This window comes from Cordyceps fumosorosea (assembly GCF_001636725.1).
Source record: "Cordyceps fumosorosea ARSEF 2679 chromosome Unknown scaffold_8, whole genome shotgun sequence".
In the NCBI taxonomy this organism is placed as follows: Eukaryota; Fungi; Ascomycota; class Sordariomycetes; order Hypocreales; family Cordycipitaceae; genus Cordyceps; species Cordyceps fumosorosea.
The window spans coordinates 756884-773212 of record NW_017387308.1 but is presented as its reverse complement, the minus strand read 5'-3'; the positions used below and the strand labels follow the sequence as shown (position 1 = coordinate 773212).

General features: G+C 51.5%; 3 protein-coding genes across 3 annotated transcripts; 1 reads left to right on the top strand and 2 right to left on the bottom strand.

Moving 5' to 3' along the window:
* Nucleotides 1–350: 350 nt before the first annotated feature.
* ISF_04074 (Sterol regulatory element-binding protein cleavage-activating protein) lies at nucleotides 351–6534 on the bottom strand (the record flags this gene model as incomplete). The annotated part of the gene is made up of 5 exons (XM_018847680.1): nucleotides 351–1405; nucleotides 1907–1928; nucleotides 3067–3980; nucleotides 4026–6430; nucleotides 6503–6534. The coding sequence occupies 5 exons, from the start codon at nucleotides 6532–6534 to the stop codon at nucleotides 351–353; spliced, it is 4428 nt and encodes a 1475-aa protein (XP_018705260.1).
* A 2421-nt stretch (nucleotides 6535–8955) lies between these two features.
* ISF_04073 (AdoMet-dependent rRNA methyltransferase spb1) lies at nucleotides 8956–11534 on the bottom strand (the record flags this gene model as incomplete). The annotated part of the gene is made up of 3 exons (XM_018847679.1): nucleotides 8956–9512; nucleotides 9568–11311; nucleotides 11367–11534. 3 exons carry the CDS (start codon nucleotides 11532–11534, stop codon nucleotides 8956–8958), a joined length of 2469 nt encoding a protein of 822 aa, XP_018705259.1.
* A 334-nt stretch (nucleotides 11535–11868) lies between these two features.
* On the top strand, nucleotides 11869–14727 carry ISF_04072 (mitochondrial dynamin GTPase (Msp1); the record flags this gene model as incomplete). Its single annotated transcript, XM_018847678.1, has 3 exons — nucleotides 11869–12157; nucleotides 12209–14239; nucleotides 14294–14727. 3 exons carry the CDS (start codon nucleotides 11869–11871, stop codon nucleotides 14725–14727), a joined length of 2754 nt encoding a protein of 917 aa, XP_018705258.1.
* Nucleotides 14728–16329: the final 1602 nt, after the last annotated feature.

The following is a 16329-nucleotide window of genomic DNA, read 5'->3' as shown; positions in this document are numbered from 1 at the left end:
AGCGATTAGTGACTAGGAGCGGTGTTGCTACCCGTATCTTGTACTTAGATCTTTTTCCAATTCGCTATAGTCTATCATCCGATTTATACACATTATATTGAACAGAGCTGTACGTGGTATATACCCTCCGAGACAATGCTCAAAGCTTTGAGCCCGGCATATAGATAGTGCCACTTCGCCAAAAAACGCCGCGTCGCCTGTATTTTCATGTCCAAACAATAAACTCCTTTCAACGCTCGATAGTAAAACAAATACACGGAAGCAGGATGTCGGACCAGTGGTAGATGTGTCGTGGTGATGTGCAGTACAAGGGAAAAGTGTAGATCAATCAGATTGTGGATGGGAAAGGTTCATATCGCATTCTCCATTCCTGGAGCTGACCTCACAATCGGTGAGGTGGGAGGGTTCACGTCGACACGTTTCCCTTTGGCAGCGGAGCTGGTAGTCCTTACCAGTCCCCTCTTCATCATCTTGCCGAGCACCGTGACCAGCTCGCAGGCGTCGCGGAACATGTCGTCGTCCATGCCCTCGGTTGCATCGTAGACCTCGGCAACCGTCTTCTTGGCGAGCTGTCGACTCGATTCGGCGTCGTGGACGCACTCATATAGAAAGGCGGCGTATTCGGTTTTAACGGAGAGCCGCAGCGAATGTGAGCCCCAGAGCAGCTGGTCGGCCAGGTCCATGGCTTCACGAAAGTATTTCTGTGCCGTGGGCAGGAAGTCCTGCTCAGGCATCAGAACTGATGGAGGGAGGAGCGCGACTTGCGTCTCAAAGCCGGGTGGTGGCCCGACAGGTCCGCCTTCGAGGGCATGCGTGGGCTGGACAGAAGACGACCGAGAGATGGGGTCGCCGTCGACACCGAGCGGCCCACGGCCGTCCTTGTAGATTGGCGCAAAGGCGGCAGATATCGCTTCGGGGGTCCAGCTGCCGATTGTAGAGACGGGGGGTGAGTTGTGGAAGAGAACGAATATGTGGTGGAAGCTCGCGCGCAGCTTGTAAGCTAGGACCTTGAGCTCGACGTAATTGCCAACCATGGGGATGACGTATTGCTCGAGCATGACAAGACCCTCACGCGAGAGCCAGAGAATGTGCAGAATGCGCCGGAGAAAGAGCGGTGATGTGACGGGTGTAGGTTTGCGCTGCTTCTTGGCGGCGACGAGTTGCTCGGCAAGGTTGAGGGAGAGGCCGAGGATCTTGAAGAGCATGGAGGAAAGTAAGGGGTTATCGTGCTCGACGGCTCTGGCGAGTCTGCCAAGAAACTTTTGATCAACCTCGGAAGACGCCATCCAGTAGGTTGTGAGGCCCGATACAAGCTGTTCCGGCAGGCGAGTGGCCGAGTTTGCCTGAGCTTGGTGGTGGTGCGACGGCTGGTCAAGCGAGCCGGCGAGGGCCGGGCCAGGAGGCACTGGAGAAGAAGGGTTATTTATTAACAGACTGACAATGGCAATGGCAATGGGCAATAAGATTGAGGGCATGCAAGAGAGAGGAGCAGGGGTGGTTTGAGGAAGCTCAACGAGGTCGGCGTTCCCACAGTTGGGCCTGTTTGAGGCCAATAGGTGCGGCCCGAGCCCTGGGCCATGCGGCGCTAGAGAGGCGAGAGATGCAGGAGAAGAGCGACAGTTGGCGGGCCGTGATTGGGTCTTGGGGAGATTCTGGGGGACGTGGCAAAGCAACTGATGAGGAATGAGGCGACAGAGGGTGTGTAGGAAGGAAGAGAGAGCGTGTGCGTTTGTTGGGAAGCGTGTCAGGCCGATTGGCAAAATGGCGAGACGCAATTGCGCGTTGCGTTGGTTGATTGTGACAATTGAAATGGTTCGTTAATGCAGATTTTAACAGAGGTGAAAACAACAATGTATAAGGAATAAAAAAAGGAGACGCAGTGGTGCGTGAAACGTCGCGGACTCACTCACCTTGGTGCTGAAGAATTTCTACGACGGCAGTCATAATGGAATCGGCGGTGACACAAACAACTCGCCGAGGGTCATGGCTCGCACACGGCCGGATAGTGCAATACGCAGTACAATCAGTGTGTGCTGTGGTTCGGCAAGTCGATTCTGTCCCCGGTTTGATGATTCGACCCAATTTGATCCGACGCGTTGTGGCCAAGATGATGCGCGCGCGCGCAGCCTCGTAAGGTAAGTAGGCAAAGATAATGGGGGAGGCTGGGTGGCGGGCGTGTTTGGCGTTGGCGATGGGCAGACGGACACGTCAGAGCAGCAGCGGCGCCGGGGAAAAGTAGGCCGGCAGCTGGAGCTGGCTGGAGAAGAAAGGGCCTGGAAGCGCTGGGGGCATAATAGCCGGTAAACAGCTTCCCCAAGGCGGTGCAAAATGCAGGACAAGGACGGGCAGGATGGAGTGTGTGAGGCGGATCGTCGCAGGAGTGTGTGAGGAAGAGCGTATTGGCCAAGGAAGGGCCCGACCTGCTAACTCAAGGAAGGAGGCCCGCCCGGCAGGAGGCCCGTTTGAGCGGCCACTACTAAATAATCAAGGCTGCTGCTGATGGCACCATAACACCAGCCACTGTATAATTGCAAGTTGGAATTGGAACCGGAACCGAAACCAGATAGGGTAGCACTTGTACGTCAGTTCTAGTTTCAATTAACTTGGGCTCCATCCGTGCCCTGTACCCTAATACCGCCGATACCTCCCAACCCCGTTGTCCAGCACATCCTCCCACCACTTTCCATATCCCGCTGCCCCTACAGGCTTGAATGCACTCAGCAGCCTCCTGCTCCGTCATCTGTGGGACTAGAAGCGGGGGGGGGGGGGGGGTCCAAACTTTCTAACTCGCGTTCTAGCGGTGAAGGAAAGCCAGCTGGGTTGATGGGTCTACACTCACTCAACCCATGGTCCTTCAATCTCATATTGTCAGTGTAACTTATACAAGAATACCCCTGGAAATTCTTTTCTATAACAGCTAACTAGTTGACGTCGTACAAGTCTGCAAAAGCCGTCGCATAATGCGCCACGCGGCGTCTCCTGCATCCTCACTATAGCTTCCGCTTCTACTTCCCTCCCTATGCATATCCCCAGATAAACCTCCAACCGCTAGTGTCTCCCTCGTACCGAGCCGCCGTGTCGCCCGCGTCTCCCATCCTTTGCCAGCATCGTTTCGGCCGCCGTATCGTCGTCGCCTTGGTATCTCTCCGGCCCGCCCGCGGACACCACCTTGATAGTGTTGCCCAGGCAAAACGCGGCCGACCGCACCCCGATTTTCGCCTTGGGCCCCAGCCCCGGAACCACCAAGAACTCCTCCGAGCCGGGCTCGTTGCTGTGCAGCGGCCGCACCTCATCCGCATCCAGGTGCTCGTCCGTGGCGGCCGTCCACGCCTGCCACCTGGTAGCTGCTCCGAGCTTCCCACGTGCGGCGGCCGCCGATCGTCTGTGCTGCTGGTCTCCGCGCTTCGTGTTGCGAGGCCCCTTCGCTTCTTGTCGCACGCCGATGATGCTCCGTCCCTTCACAACATCCCACGTGCCCGGGTCCTTTATCCGTTTGTTCGTCTCAATAGCCTCCCCCCACGTGCACCATCCTCCTCCAGCACCGCCTGATGGCGCACAGGCCGCAATCGCCTCGTTCCCCTCAGCAGGCTGATAACTCGTGATGATACATTCTTCAGTTTTTGCTGCGACGTAGCCCAGCGTTAACGAACTGAACCCAATTCCAGACAATGACACGTTATATCGATTGTCGGAGTATTCACACTGAATAGACCGCGGCACCATTGGCTCCGTCGCGAACACATGCTGCACCACGCCGTGATTCGCACTCACCAGGTAGACAGAGCTGATGGACCCAACGAGGAACAACGGATGAGGAGAGAGTGGCACTACCTGGTGCAATGTCGTGTCACTCACTACATTCAACGGCAGGCTCTTGTATTTCCAGCCAGTCGCCGTCTCCCTCGATATGAATGCTCCCCCGTTTCGCGATAGCGATAAGATTTGAATCGCCCGCGTAGTGGAAGACTCTGACCCAACAACTGTTAGCAGACTAGATACATCGCGCTGAAATGTAAAAGACGCACCTTTGTATGTGAGAGCGCGAGCCGTGAGCAGCAAACCCTCGCAGACGTTTGCCTCGCGCCGGCAATCATTCCCGGAGATGAACACATCTAACAACGTCCCATCTTTTCTCACAATGACAAGTCTGGGGCTTTGTTGGGTTGACCTTGGGTGAAAGCAGAAAACCTCCGGGTTATGGCTACCAGACTGCAACGGAATAGGTGGGCTCCAAGCGTACTCTACTAGACTCCAAAGTCGGATTTGCGTCATTGACATGATCGCGAGCCACTTAGATTCTGCGTCCATCGCCATTCCCAGCACGGGAAACAGCTCGCGTCCGTCCAATAGTCTCGTACCGGGTAGCTCATAGCCTGTGCCGTTCGAGCGGACATCCCACACTCGTATAGTTCGGTCTAGCCCTGCAGACACAATTCGCCCCTCAGATGAAGTCGCGATCATCGCAATATCCAAAATATGGCCTCCAGATAATGATCTGACATATAATGAGCTATTCTCATCAGAGTCAGAAGAGTCATCCCTCGTCTCCTCGTCCGCCAAGAGTAGATAGCTTGCGAGCAATCGAAGGCAGGCTCCGACCAGAACTATTGAAATGACGAATTCGGCCAACTGGTGATCAACGAAATCATATGCTGCTGGTAGGAACTTCTTCTTCCGCTGTGGCGGCGTTCGGTCCGAATTCTTGAGCACAAAGACCAGAGGGTCATATACTTTGGCGGTGTAGCTAATGGCCGACGGCTTGATTGCGTTGATGACCTCTTGAGCAGTTTCGTGATCTTGGAGGCGTAGCCATGATCCGGGGGACCTCGCCTGATGTATATCTTTCAACGGCGAGGATTCCACTTCTCCGACTGAGGACGGCCATGTTGACGTGCCAAAGAGTCGCTTAGCAGGTTCCCACACACCCACATGTCCAAAAAAGTGCCATTGGGCAATCGTCACGAACCCAACCATAACGATGGTGCCTGCAATTCTGGTTGATAGTGCTACCCTGCCCTTCATAAGATTTGAGATCCACGATGGCCGCTCCTTCAGTTGACAATAGGCGTGGTTGTGTTTCCGCCTGCTCGCCTTCGTCAACTCGTCTTGTAGCTCAGTCCTGCGCACATCGACACTCAAAACGGAGAGGAAAAATGTTGACAAGTAGAAAAAATCAAATATTGTGGCAATGGCCGCGAAGATGCAAAAGCCAGCGACACCCTGGGAGACAATTGTTGAGAGCCCGGCCAGGATGGCCACATTTTGCAGTGTACTTGCAAGCGCTATGTGCGCCGTCTGGCCAAACGCTGAGCCAACGCGGCTGCTGGAACTGTTTTCAGCAGGCATCAAAATGACGGCATAGATGATTCTGAACATGTTTTCCAAGCTCATAGCAAAAATCACCAGTGGATACGCGGCACGAGGAATGCGAGATAGGTCAATGTCAAAGACGGCGCATACAGTCAAGCTTGACATGATGGATACCAAGATTTGCGTGATGACTGTGACTGTAAGCCCGGCTTTTGATTTGATAGCTCGGAGCTTCGAAAGGCTTGCAAGGAAGTAAATCCCCATCAGTCCATATGCCAACGCAAGACTGATCACATCGTAGAGGGACAATGGCCGAAACTGGAATTCGTATACTTGACTGCTTTCGATTTCCCCGTCGGGTGGGTATATATCCCACTTGTCCTTAGCTTTTTGAGTGAGAAGTGGCGCATTGTGTTCCCACTGACGGCCAACCGGGGATTCGCGGAGATATAAAAGTGTGATGACGAGGGCATCTGCCGCCAACAGTCGTCTCTCTGCGAACTTCTTACCGCTAAATACGATGGAATGTCGTAGAGTGATGTTGGCTGAGGTAGATTGCGTCTTCTTCTCGTTGACAGTGGCAATCAGATCCGTGTCTGCCAGGATTTGCTGGCGCGAGCAGTCCCAATAGAGCAGCGGAGAGTGAAAGAACCAAGACTGATTCGTGAGTCCGTTAACAATATGAACTGCATCTCTGTTCTTTGCGGGCATGGGCCAGCTGTCGCTAACTGATGAAGAGATCCCTCGTGCTGCGGCGGGCGAGAATTTCTCTGTTGGTCCGAGAAGCGCATCCTGTAGCTCGAGGGCGGACGCCAGTAGATCATGATCCAGCGCCTGCATATAGTCTCCATGGACCCATATAGACCTCATGACGATATCTGGGAGGACTGGCGCGCCTCTACCTAACGGCTGCGCAACAGTCCAGACATGGTGGGGGAGGTTTGAAGCGCCATTCGTGAAGTCGTCGGTGAAGAGGTACGGAATGGGATAGATCAAGATGGTGGCGACGATGCCGGAGATCAAGAGCGCTAGAATGACGTGCCGCGCGATGTAATTGGCATAACGAGTGAATGCGATACGAAGAGGATTCGAAGGCGACAAAGCCGGGGCCTCGGTAGTGCTGTGATGTGATTTAGTAGATGGCGGTGCCTGTGGCGGTGCCTGTGGCGATGGGTTGCTGCTGGTTTCTTACCCTCGAAGTGGATATAGCAAGTACCATATCATGATTGCCTTAGACTTATCATAGTATTTCTGCGAATTTTTGAGGGATTATTGTGGCAACATGGGCTAAGTTTGCGATTGTAGAGCTGAGCAGAATGAAGCATCACTGTGTCGAAAGAGGGATTGTTGCTGGCCTGACAGGTTGGCGGGCAGACGGGGAGTTGTTCGCGATGCCCCTATCTCTTGATAATGTAACTGAGAAACATCTTATTCAGATGACTGATGAGATGCTGGTTCTAGAAGCGCAGGAGAAGGTGGATGAGAGTATTTAATAGAGAGTTCGAGGTTTGACTTTTGGTTGACAAGAGACGAAACCGGAAAATGTGGTGGAGCCAAGATCTGGCGGGACAGGCCGTATCCGTACTCCGTCCTCAAACTAACTAACTGCCTACTTGATTCCTGATAATCAACACCTCCAAGAGTATACCGCCAAGCAGGGGGCGTCATGTCAATCGCTCTGTGTCCCTGTTCCCTGTTTTTGTTTTCTTTTTCTGTCGTTGCTTTTTTTCCCCCTTGTTTCGTAGTGCCTGTACCATGTTGAACCAGCCACCGCTGATTAGCCTGCTGCGTCCTTTGCCAGAGGCTGAAGCTGCACGTACAAGGGGTGTGGACAGGTGTACGGTTGCTGATGAGGACTTTTTCTATGTTAATATTAAGAAAATTTACAGCGTCTCATTATTTGACCTGGGGAAAGTAACGTCATCAGGGCATAGCACAAGGCGCGCTGATAAGATGTCATAAAGAGTGCTGCTGTGGTGCGAGCTTCAGTTGGCGTCAAGGACGCTATAACGGCGTTATGCCCTTGGAGGTGCAGGGCATCGTAAGCCACGCCACCTACAAGACGTTGAAAGCGTTGCGTAAGCCCTTAAAATCCGTCTATAATGTTTCAAATTAAAGTTTACGTAGAAGGTTAAAAAACCCCTTATACAATATAGAATGTTATGTCTGGCTATCTTATGTTTAACATTTATACGCGCCACAATGAAAAATATTCCCCCCCCTGAGTGTGACTTCCCCGCCTATTTGTAACTGCCGGCAAGCTGCCGGATTTTCGCGACGTTCAAAACTCAACAACAGTCGAACCCTGGTCAGCAAGGCTTTCTGTTTCACCAGCATGTCCCGAAAACAAGAGCTTCCACCTTTAGAAGGCCCACTGGAGCATCTCATAACAACATACAAAGAGCTGAATAGCTCCGTCATCGACGAACTCGACTGCGAACCGAGCCCTCTGGACTTTATGCGTTATGTCGCTCGCAACACGCCATTCATTGTCCGGGGAGGCGCATCCTCTTGGAAAGCTTTCCAAAAATGGGATAAGGACTATCTCATCGAAGCATTGGCTGGCCAGTCAGTCAATGTCGCGGTAACGCCATTCGGGTAAGACCTTGCCTGTGAGCCATCTTTTTCGGACGCTTACACTGCCTTGTTCTAGAAATGCAGATGCTCCCACCAAGTCCCCTGCACATGGAGATGTGCTTTTCGCAAAGCCCCATGAAGAATTTCAGCCATTCGAGGAGTTTCTGGATTACATAATTCGTCAGGAGAGAGATCCTGACTTCCCTCAGGACGCTGAGGTCCGCTATGCGCAAACGCGTAAGTTGCATGGACCTCATCAAAGAGACCAAAAGCAGGACTATGTCGCGAGCTAATGTATTCCACTTAAAATGAAGAGGATGATAACCTTCGACAAGAATACTCATATTTATCTCGAGACGCGCAAAGGGATATACCGTTCGCCAGAATAGCCCTCCAACGACCACCTGAAGCCGTCAATATGTGGATAGGAAACTCCAAATCAGCAACAGCGACGCATAAAGACAATTTTGAAAACATTTACGTTCAAATACGCGGTAGGAAGCACTTTGTTCTCCTTTCGCCACTTCATCATCATTGCATGAATGAACAGCCTCTTCGGCCCGCAACGTATGCCAGAGGCTCGGACGGGCAGCTTTCTCTGCGCCTGGATGAAGATGCAACCCCGGTACCATTTGTCACTTGGGACCCTGAAATTCCCGAAGAGAATTGTACTCCATTGTCACATTTAGCGCAGCCTGTACGAGTTACGCTCGAACCAGGCGATATGCTATATCTTCCTGCAATGTGGTATGTTCAGATCTTGTACTCGCTCGAATGGAGCTCACATAAATTTTTAGGTACCACAAAGTCACGCAATCAGTTGCAGAAAACGACCCCGACGGGTTTGTTGTAGCAGTAAATTACTGGTAAGAGTCGCTTCGCCTGCGCCAACTCTCAGCACCAGTACACTCGGTAGCTAACAGTATTGGGGTACATAGGTACGACATGAACTTCACAGGCCCTCTGTTTCCTACAGCCTCATTTCTCCGCGAAATCTCGCTACGACGTACACTGATTTGAGGATGATAGTAGAGAAATATATTCATAATCATTATGTACATCTTGCCTCTATTTCTTCTTCTTTTGCGATACTCTCTTCTGCGCTCTTAGCTCCTTCTTCATCCTTGAGTCAACAATTCTGTAACGACCTTTGACGCCGTTGGGTCGGCCCTTGATGCCTTTGTTCGCACCGCGCGCTACGACCAGTCTGGCCGGTTGGCTGGGCTTCTTGCGTGCCGCTCTGCTGAGCAACTTGGAGATGCTATCCGCCTTTTCCTTCTCCGTCATGCCCTCGTCAGCAGCCAGCATATCCGACTTCTTCTTGAGGCGCTCCAGTTTCTGGGCGGCCTTCATCTTCTTTCTCGCCTTTGCTTCCCGTACTTTCTTGATGGGTCGGGCGTTGAACGCGCGCAGCTTCTCCTTGATGGCCTGGGCAGCGGCTTTGGTGATGGGTTTGTGGGGCTTGTCATGCTTGGATTCATCTTCGATGAACCACTCAGGCAGTCCGTCGCGATCGCGGAAAGCATGCTTGTTAAAGCCATCATCGATTACATCCTGACTCGTCTTTGTTCCACTGGCTAACTGATGTGCCAGTGTCATAGCCTCGGCAGTAATAATATCGATGTCTAGTAACGGCTGAATTAGTGCAATGTTTTGGAGCAAACGTCCTTGGTTTCATACCTATTTTTCCATCTGCGCGTTTCGTATCCTTTTTTTCCCACTCATCTTCCTCATCGGCAGCTGGGATAACTTCGATTTTGCCGTCATTCGTGTGAGAAGCAGAGCGGCTACTCTTGGTCTGTTTCTGCTTCTCTTTTCCAACCTTCGTCGTAGGCTTCAAGTTCCGAATCTCCTCATCTTCGTCAACAGCATCATTTTGATTGGCTTGAGTCGTCGGCAGTGCCTCAGCGATTCCTTTGAAAATATCTTGGTTGAAGAAAGCAGCGGCCCGGCTCGACAGCCCACTTCCGTTGCTCGTGTGCTGGTCGAAGTCTTTCAAAAGCCCCTGAGCTGGTCCGTCGTCCTCCTCAGAAGACGAATCGTCTTCTTCTTCCAAGGCACTAGAATCTGACTCCTGGCCTTCTTCTGCCGAAAGGCCCTCCCATTCGTCGTCACCGCGTTGCTCTCTGGCTTTCTTGGCACGGTATTTCGCATCAGATTCAGCCTTGCGCTCCTTGTAATTCTCATACATAGAATCCAAGTCTCGCTCAAGTCTGTCTTCTTCGGGATCGCTATCGTCGTCTTCGCTGTCAGAATTCTGTTCGGCAGATTTTGCTTCAGATATCGTTGCCATCTTGCCACGATTTAGTCGGCGCATGGCTTCAGTCTTATCCGCGGATTTCAATGTGAACATTGAGCCTTCTCCAATCGGGCCGGCTTCCTCCATACCAATATCCATCGGACTGATCATGTTCATCTGCATGCGAACAATCTCTCTCTGCTTCTTCTCGTTTTCTCGTCTCTTTACCCTCTTCTTCTTAGAGTTGTCTCGGTCACGCATGGCTTGGAGCTCATCCTGGATTTTCAGCTCCTCGTCCATTTCTTCAACTTCGACAACTTCTTCGGATGCAGCAGCTACAGATTTTTCCTTCGTAGCCAGACCAAATATTTCTCGAACCCTCAATCTCCATTTCAGGAGCAGTTTAAAGTCTCTGCGCCCAAGAATCTTCAAGTCCGAGCAACAGTTGCGGATTTCGGGCGTTGTCTCCGGTAACTTGTCCAGTGCAGCCAAGGCAACGTCTCCATTGAGAGGCTGTTGAAATGTGAGTTTGTTGGAGCTTCCCAAGATAGCAATCGGGTCCATGGTTTGTATAAATTCGCTCGCAGGTACTTCTTTGTACAGGGTATAGTCGCCTTCCTCGTAACCTTCTCGCTTTCTCTTCTTCACCTCCGGGTTGTAGACTTTAGCCTCGTTGTTGGGCGTGGCACCAGCAAGTTCAGCGAATACCGCTCGAGGATCGAGGAAGCGAGGATCAATGCGCTTGGGAGCCTTGTAGCCTCGGCACACAACGAAGATCTCGGCGGAGACGTTACGTGAGGACGGCGGCTTCGTTGCTTCGACGTGGGTAAATAGTTGATTGAGAACCCATAGTAGCGGGTTGTAATCTTTTGACCGGAAAACTTTAGTAACAAAAGTACCACCCTCGACTAGAAATTCGGTTGCTAATTTCATGGCTTGCAAGGCAAGTTCTGCCTGGTTGAATGAGTCCTGGACCCACGCGGTACCGACGTTGGGCGCACCATCATGGAGAACAGTGTCGGCTTTCCATGTCTTCAGGTGCTGTCGAATGGTGGCTCGACATTTCTCAGTCGTAATATCGCTCTGAAACGTGATGACTCTCGGTATGGGTTTGATAGGTGCCAGATCGACACCAACAATCAGACTATTGACGGGCATGACCTCAGAAGCGACTTGACACCATGACTAAGAAGAATCAGTAAGGAAGGCGAGTATCAAGGGACTGTCAAGAAACACGTACTCCGGGCGCAGCGCAAAGATCCAGTAGGACCTTGCTCTTTTCCAAGAACCCATATTTCTTGTTCAATTGCACGAGTTTAAATGAAGCTCTGGCTCGGTAGCCTTTTTCTTTGGCAAGCTTATACCACTTGTCCAAACGGCCCTTGCCGTGCTTCTTTTGAATCGCCATTACAGCGGCTGAGATCCTACCTAGGAATTCGAGGGAACTTTTCCAGATTACCACCAGAAATTTTGACAAGAATTGGAACCGATAAGGCCATCACGTGGTGATACCGGGATTGTGGGGCATTGGTATGCTGGCGCCGACGCCATGTGGCGCGCCATGTTATCCTCCGCTGGCCGACGCAAGTCGCTGCTAAGATAATGAATTACCCGTCAACACCGTCAATGAAGCACCACGACAGGGATTTGACAATCAGCCTCTGAGGCCGCATCCGAGGTCATATGCGCATGAATTGATATTTTTCCTCTTCGAACTCATCTTTCTTGCGATGAGCGGCCAAATGCTGGCCGGCAGGCTTCGCACGGCCTCACGGCGCGCGAACGCAGCCAGCTCGACCCGCTACATCCATCGTTTCCAAACTGGTGGCCTTCTGCAGGCAGATGGCTCGATTCGCGCCACACAGCGGCGAATGTGGCTGGGCGATAATGCTTTTCACAATGCAGTTGCCGTCAGGAATGCGTCGTTCGCTCGATTCTTACCGAAATTGATGTTGAAGTTCGTACGGATTCCCGCCATGTTCGGCGGGCTAGCGATAGGAGCTTTTGCCTGGGTTCAGTATCAAGCGAATCGTAAGTCGCGTCCTTAACCGCTCTCATCGGCCTTTTCCTAACGCAATACAGAGGCCGGCGCGTACGCCATCGATATCTTCCATTCAACGAAGGACGCAGTTACAACCACAGCTTCGAGTCTTTTTGGTAGCGCGAAGGAAGTCGCGGAACAAACATATCAGGGTTGGGAGAATACGAAGGAACAAATCGAGCTTCCAGAGTGGTTGAAAAACCTGGTCCAGGCTTCTCAAGAAGCTACAACCTCTAGCGGCGGTGGTGGCGGTGGCGGCTCCAGTGGTAACAATGACCCGAAGCACAGCAAGATTGGAGCAGTCACCGCTGTTGGGGCTGCTGCAGCTAGTTATGGGTATGAAGGAGAAGGCGACTCAAATTCGAGTGAGGAGGATGCCAGAGACGACCAAATGATGGTCCTCACGAAAAAGATGATCGAGATTCGGTCGATACTACAAAAAGTCGGGCAGTCAAGCACACTTACCCTTCCATCGATTGTTGTCATAGGGTCTCAGTCGTCAGGCAAAAGCTCAGTGTTAGAAGCTATTGTTGGCCATGAGTTTCTGCCCAAAGGCTCAAACATGGTTACTCGCAGACCGATCGAACTAACCCTCGTCAACACCCCTGGCTCTACGGAGGAGTATGGAGAGTTCCCGGATCTCGGCCTGAAGCACATAAATGACTTCTCGTCGATTCAAAGAACTCTTACTGACCTCAATCTGGCCGTCCCCGACTCCGAGTGCGTGTCTCACGAACCCATACAGCTCACAATTTACTCTCCGAATGTCCCGGATCTGTCGCTGATCGATTTGCCGGGCTATATCCAAGTGGTTGGTCAAAACCAGCCGCTACAACTGAAGCAGAAGATCTCCGAACTTTGCGACAAATACATCCAGGCACCCAACGTCATTCTCGCCATCTCTGCTGCAGATGTGGATCTTGCCAACTCTACTGCTCTGCGGGCGTCGCGGCGAGTCGATCCACGTGGTGAACGAACTATCGGGGTAATTACCAAGATGGACCTCGTCGATTCAGTGCGCGGGGCGGCGATTCTCAATGACAAGCAATACCCACTTCGTCTTGGTTATGTTGGTGTTGTGTCAAGAGCACCTCACTCCCAGGGCCTCTTCAAAATGGGCTCGTCCAATCTGCTGGCCACTATTACAAAGAATGAGAATTCATTCTTCTCGTCTCATCCAATGGAGTACGGGCCAGAGGCTGGAGTGAGCGTCGGGACAACAACCCTTCGGAAGAAGCTCATGCATGTGCTGGAGCAAACCATGTCTTCCAGCTTGCAAAGCACAAGTGACGCTATCCGCCAGGAACTTGAAGAAGCTACATATGAATTCAAAGTGCAATACAACGACCGGCCATTATCCGCGGAGTCATATCTGGCGGAGAGCTTGGATGCTTTGAAGCACTCTTTCAAGCAATTGACAGAGGAATTCGGTCGTCCACAGATGCATGAGATTCTAAAGAGCGAGTTAGATCAGAAAGTGCTCGATCTGCTTGCAGCGAGATACTGGAACAAGCCAATTACAGACCTGCTGCCTCCGCCCACCGAAACAAACAAGATAGCGGATCTGCCAAAAGCCGACGCTGACTCACTTTACTGGCGTCGCCAACTGGATGCTTCGTCTTCAGCTTTAACAAAACTTGGTGTCGGAAGACTGGCAACCACCGTCGTTGCCACAGCGATCCAAGACAACGTGGAAGCGCTTCTGGACCGATCCAGCTTTTCCAATCACCCATTCGCGAGGAGTGCGATTATGGACGCCGCATCAACGATTTTGAATGAGCGGTTTTACAGCACAAGCGATCAGGTTGAAAATTGCATCAAGCCATACAAATTCGAAATTGATATCGAGGAGCGAGAGTGGACTCAAGGCCGACAGCATGTCAGCGATATATTAAAGAAGGAACTAAATGACTGCGAAACAGCGCTATCAAGCCTTGAAACTACTGTCGGCGGACGGCGTAAACTACGGGAAGTCATGTCGTTTGTTGACAAGGCTCGCAAGGGCGACGTTGTTGTGGAAGGTGATGGACGCAGTGGCGCCGGTGGATTTAGTGCTTCATTGCTTAGCAAAGGTAAGTTCCGTTGACGGCTTCATATAGAAACAGGGGAAAGCTAACTAAGAATAGGACGTGAAGCGGTCTTCCTTCGTGACCGAGCTGACATCATCAAATTGCGTCTTATGGCTGTCAAGTCGAAGCAGTGCGCCAACCTGAAGAACAAATACCAATGTCCCGAAGTTTTTCTTGATGCAGCAGCATCTAAGCTTGCCTCCACGGCCGTTCTCTTCTTGAATGTTGAACTGCTGTCGGAATTCTATTACAACTTTCCTCGGGAACTAGATCTTCGCTTGGGCAAGCATCTGTCAGACGCCGACGTGGAGAGATTTGCCAAGGAGGACCCAAAGATCCGCCGCCATCTCGAAGTCATTCGCAGAAAGGAGCTGCTGGAACTTGTTCTGGAGAAGATGGAGAGCTTGAAGCAATTGGAAGGCCTTGAGCGGGAGCGTCTCGCATCCAATCGCAAGATTCCGAAGGAGCGAGGGCGGTGGGGGCTATTCTAGAGTTTGAGGCGCGTATGATTGGAGTCTTTTTTGTTCAATTTCTATTTGATCTGTTTGTGGATTTGGAAGCGCGCCGACAGCAGGTTGTAGGATACATCCCGTTGTGTAAGAATATGATTGCAAGTACATCTGGTACAGCAATGCACATAAATATCTGGTGCCGATAGAGATACCCTCCTCTAATGATTCAATTCAAAATACTTATATATTATTAAAGTAAACGTTGTTCTCGTTATTTAACATGCATTGACACTGAAGACCGAACTACCTGCCTCTAGGAATCTATAAACCGCCGTTCGCATTGAGCTGCAACGATACCTCCCATCTGACACTGCCGCCTGTGCCGTAGCCTTCTCCCAGGCGGTTTTGTATTAATGAAGTTATCCTGTTGCGCAATCTGCTGAGGGCGACTTCGTCGCTGCCTTTCTGTACGCTGATTTTCAAGTTGGCCATGCAGAGACCGTAGTGAACCTGCCAAAATTGTGCTTCGTCAATGCTGGTGATACTTGATTCAGACTCGATGTCCTGGATCACTGAGGATACCCCCGCATCACCGTTAGTACCACCATATGACATAAGGAGCATAAGGCCTTGTGCGATGGCAACCCGCATACCAAGCCCGAACATGGCTAGGGAAATAGTGGCACAAATCAATCTGTCCAGCCAAGTGTAAAGTTCGATCGAGAAGAGTGGTAGCAACGCAACCAAGGTGGAAAATAAAAGCGTCAGAAAATGGAATGGGTTGGAGAGGATGCTTGGCAAAGACGCGAGGTAGGAAACCCTCATGACCTTGGCAATACGGGCGTGGTTCTTCAGGCCGTATGCGGATGCCAGCGTGCTAACAATAGCAGCTGCGGACGCAAGATCAATAGATCCTGTTGGAGTGTCTCCTCCATGGAAATGCTCGTGGTGTGGTTCATGATGACCCACGGATTCGAGAAGATGCTTGAGGTTGTGGGAAACAAGATCAAACCCTCCGAAGAGAAGAAAAATTGACATGGCGAATCCAGCCAGAACTTCAGCTCTCTCTAGTCCGAATGGGTGACGGATACTGCTGCGCCTCCAGACCTCAAAGTTTCCAAGAACATCTACAGCCACACAAACAGCGGCACTGCCGGCGTCAAAGAAAACGAGGTGCGATAGGGCAGTTGCGGAGAGTGACCCCTCGGATCTGAAGAAGATAAACACAGCTATGGCGAGATGAGACAGACTCCAGTAAAGACGCATTCTTTGATCTTTGGTCATGCTCTTCCATGCCTCCTTCACAGTAGGGATGGGCAGCGATGCGGGGAGGACTGGAGGTGGCCGTTGAGGGGGCTCCTGAAATATTTGGTGCTGCGTCGAAACACTACTGTGCTTATATCTATGGCCGCGGCGTTGGCCGATGTTCTTTCTCAGAGTGTCAGTTGGATTAAGCTACACTCAGAAACAAGTTTGGATATTCCTACGGATTTGACTGGTGAAGTGGATATCACCTGGGTCTGGAAGTTGAACGGGTTGGTGGGCGTGGACAGGCCATTGGGATGGTCTGTCGTCGTACTATCCGCCATCGTAGATTTGGAGAGGAACGCGCTATCTGGTGAAAGCATTGAAGGTTCCAGG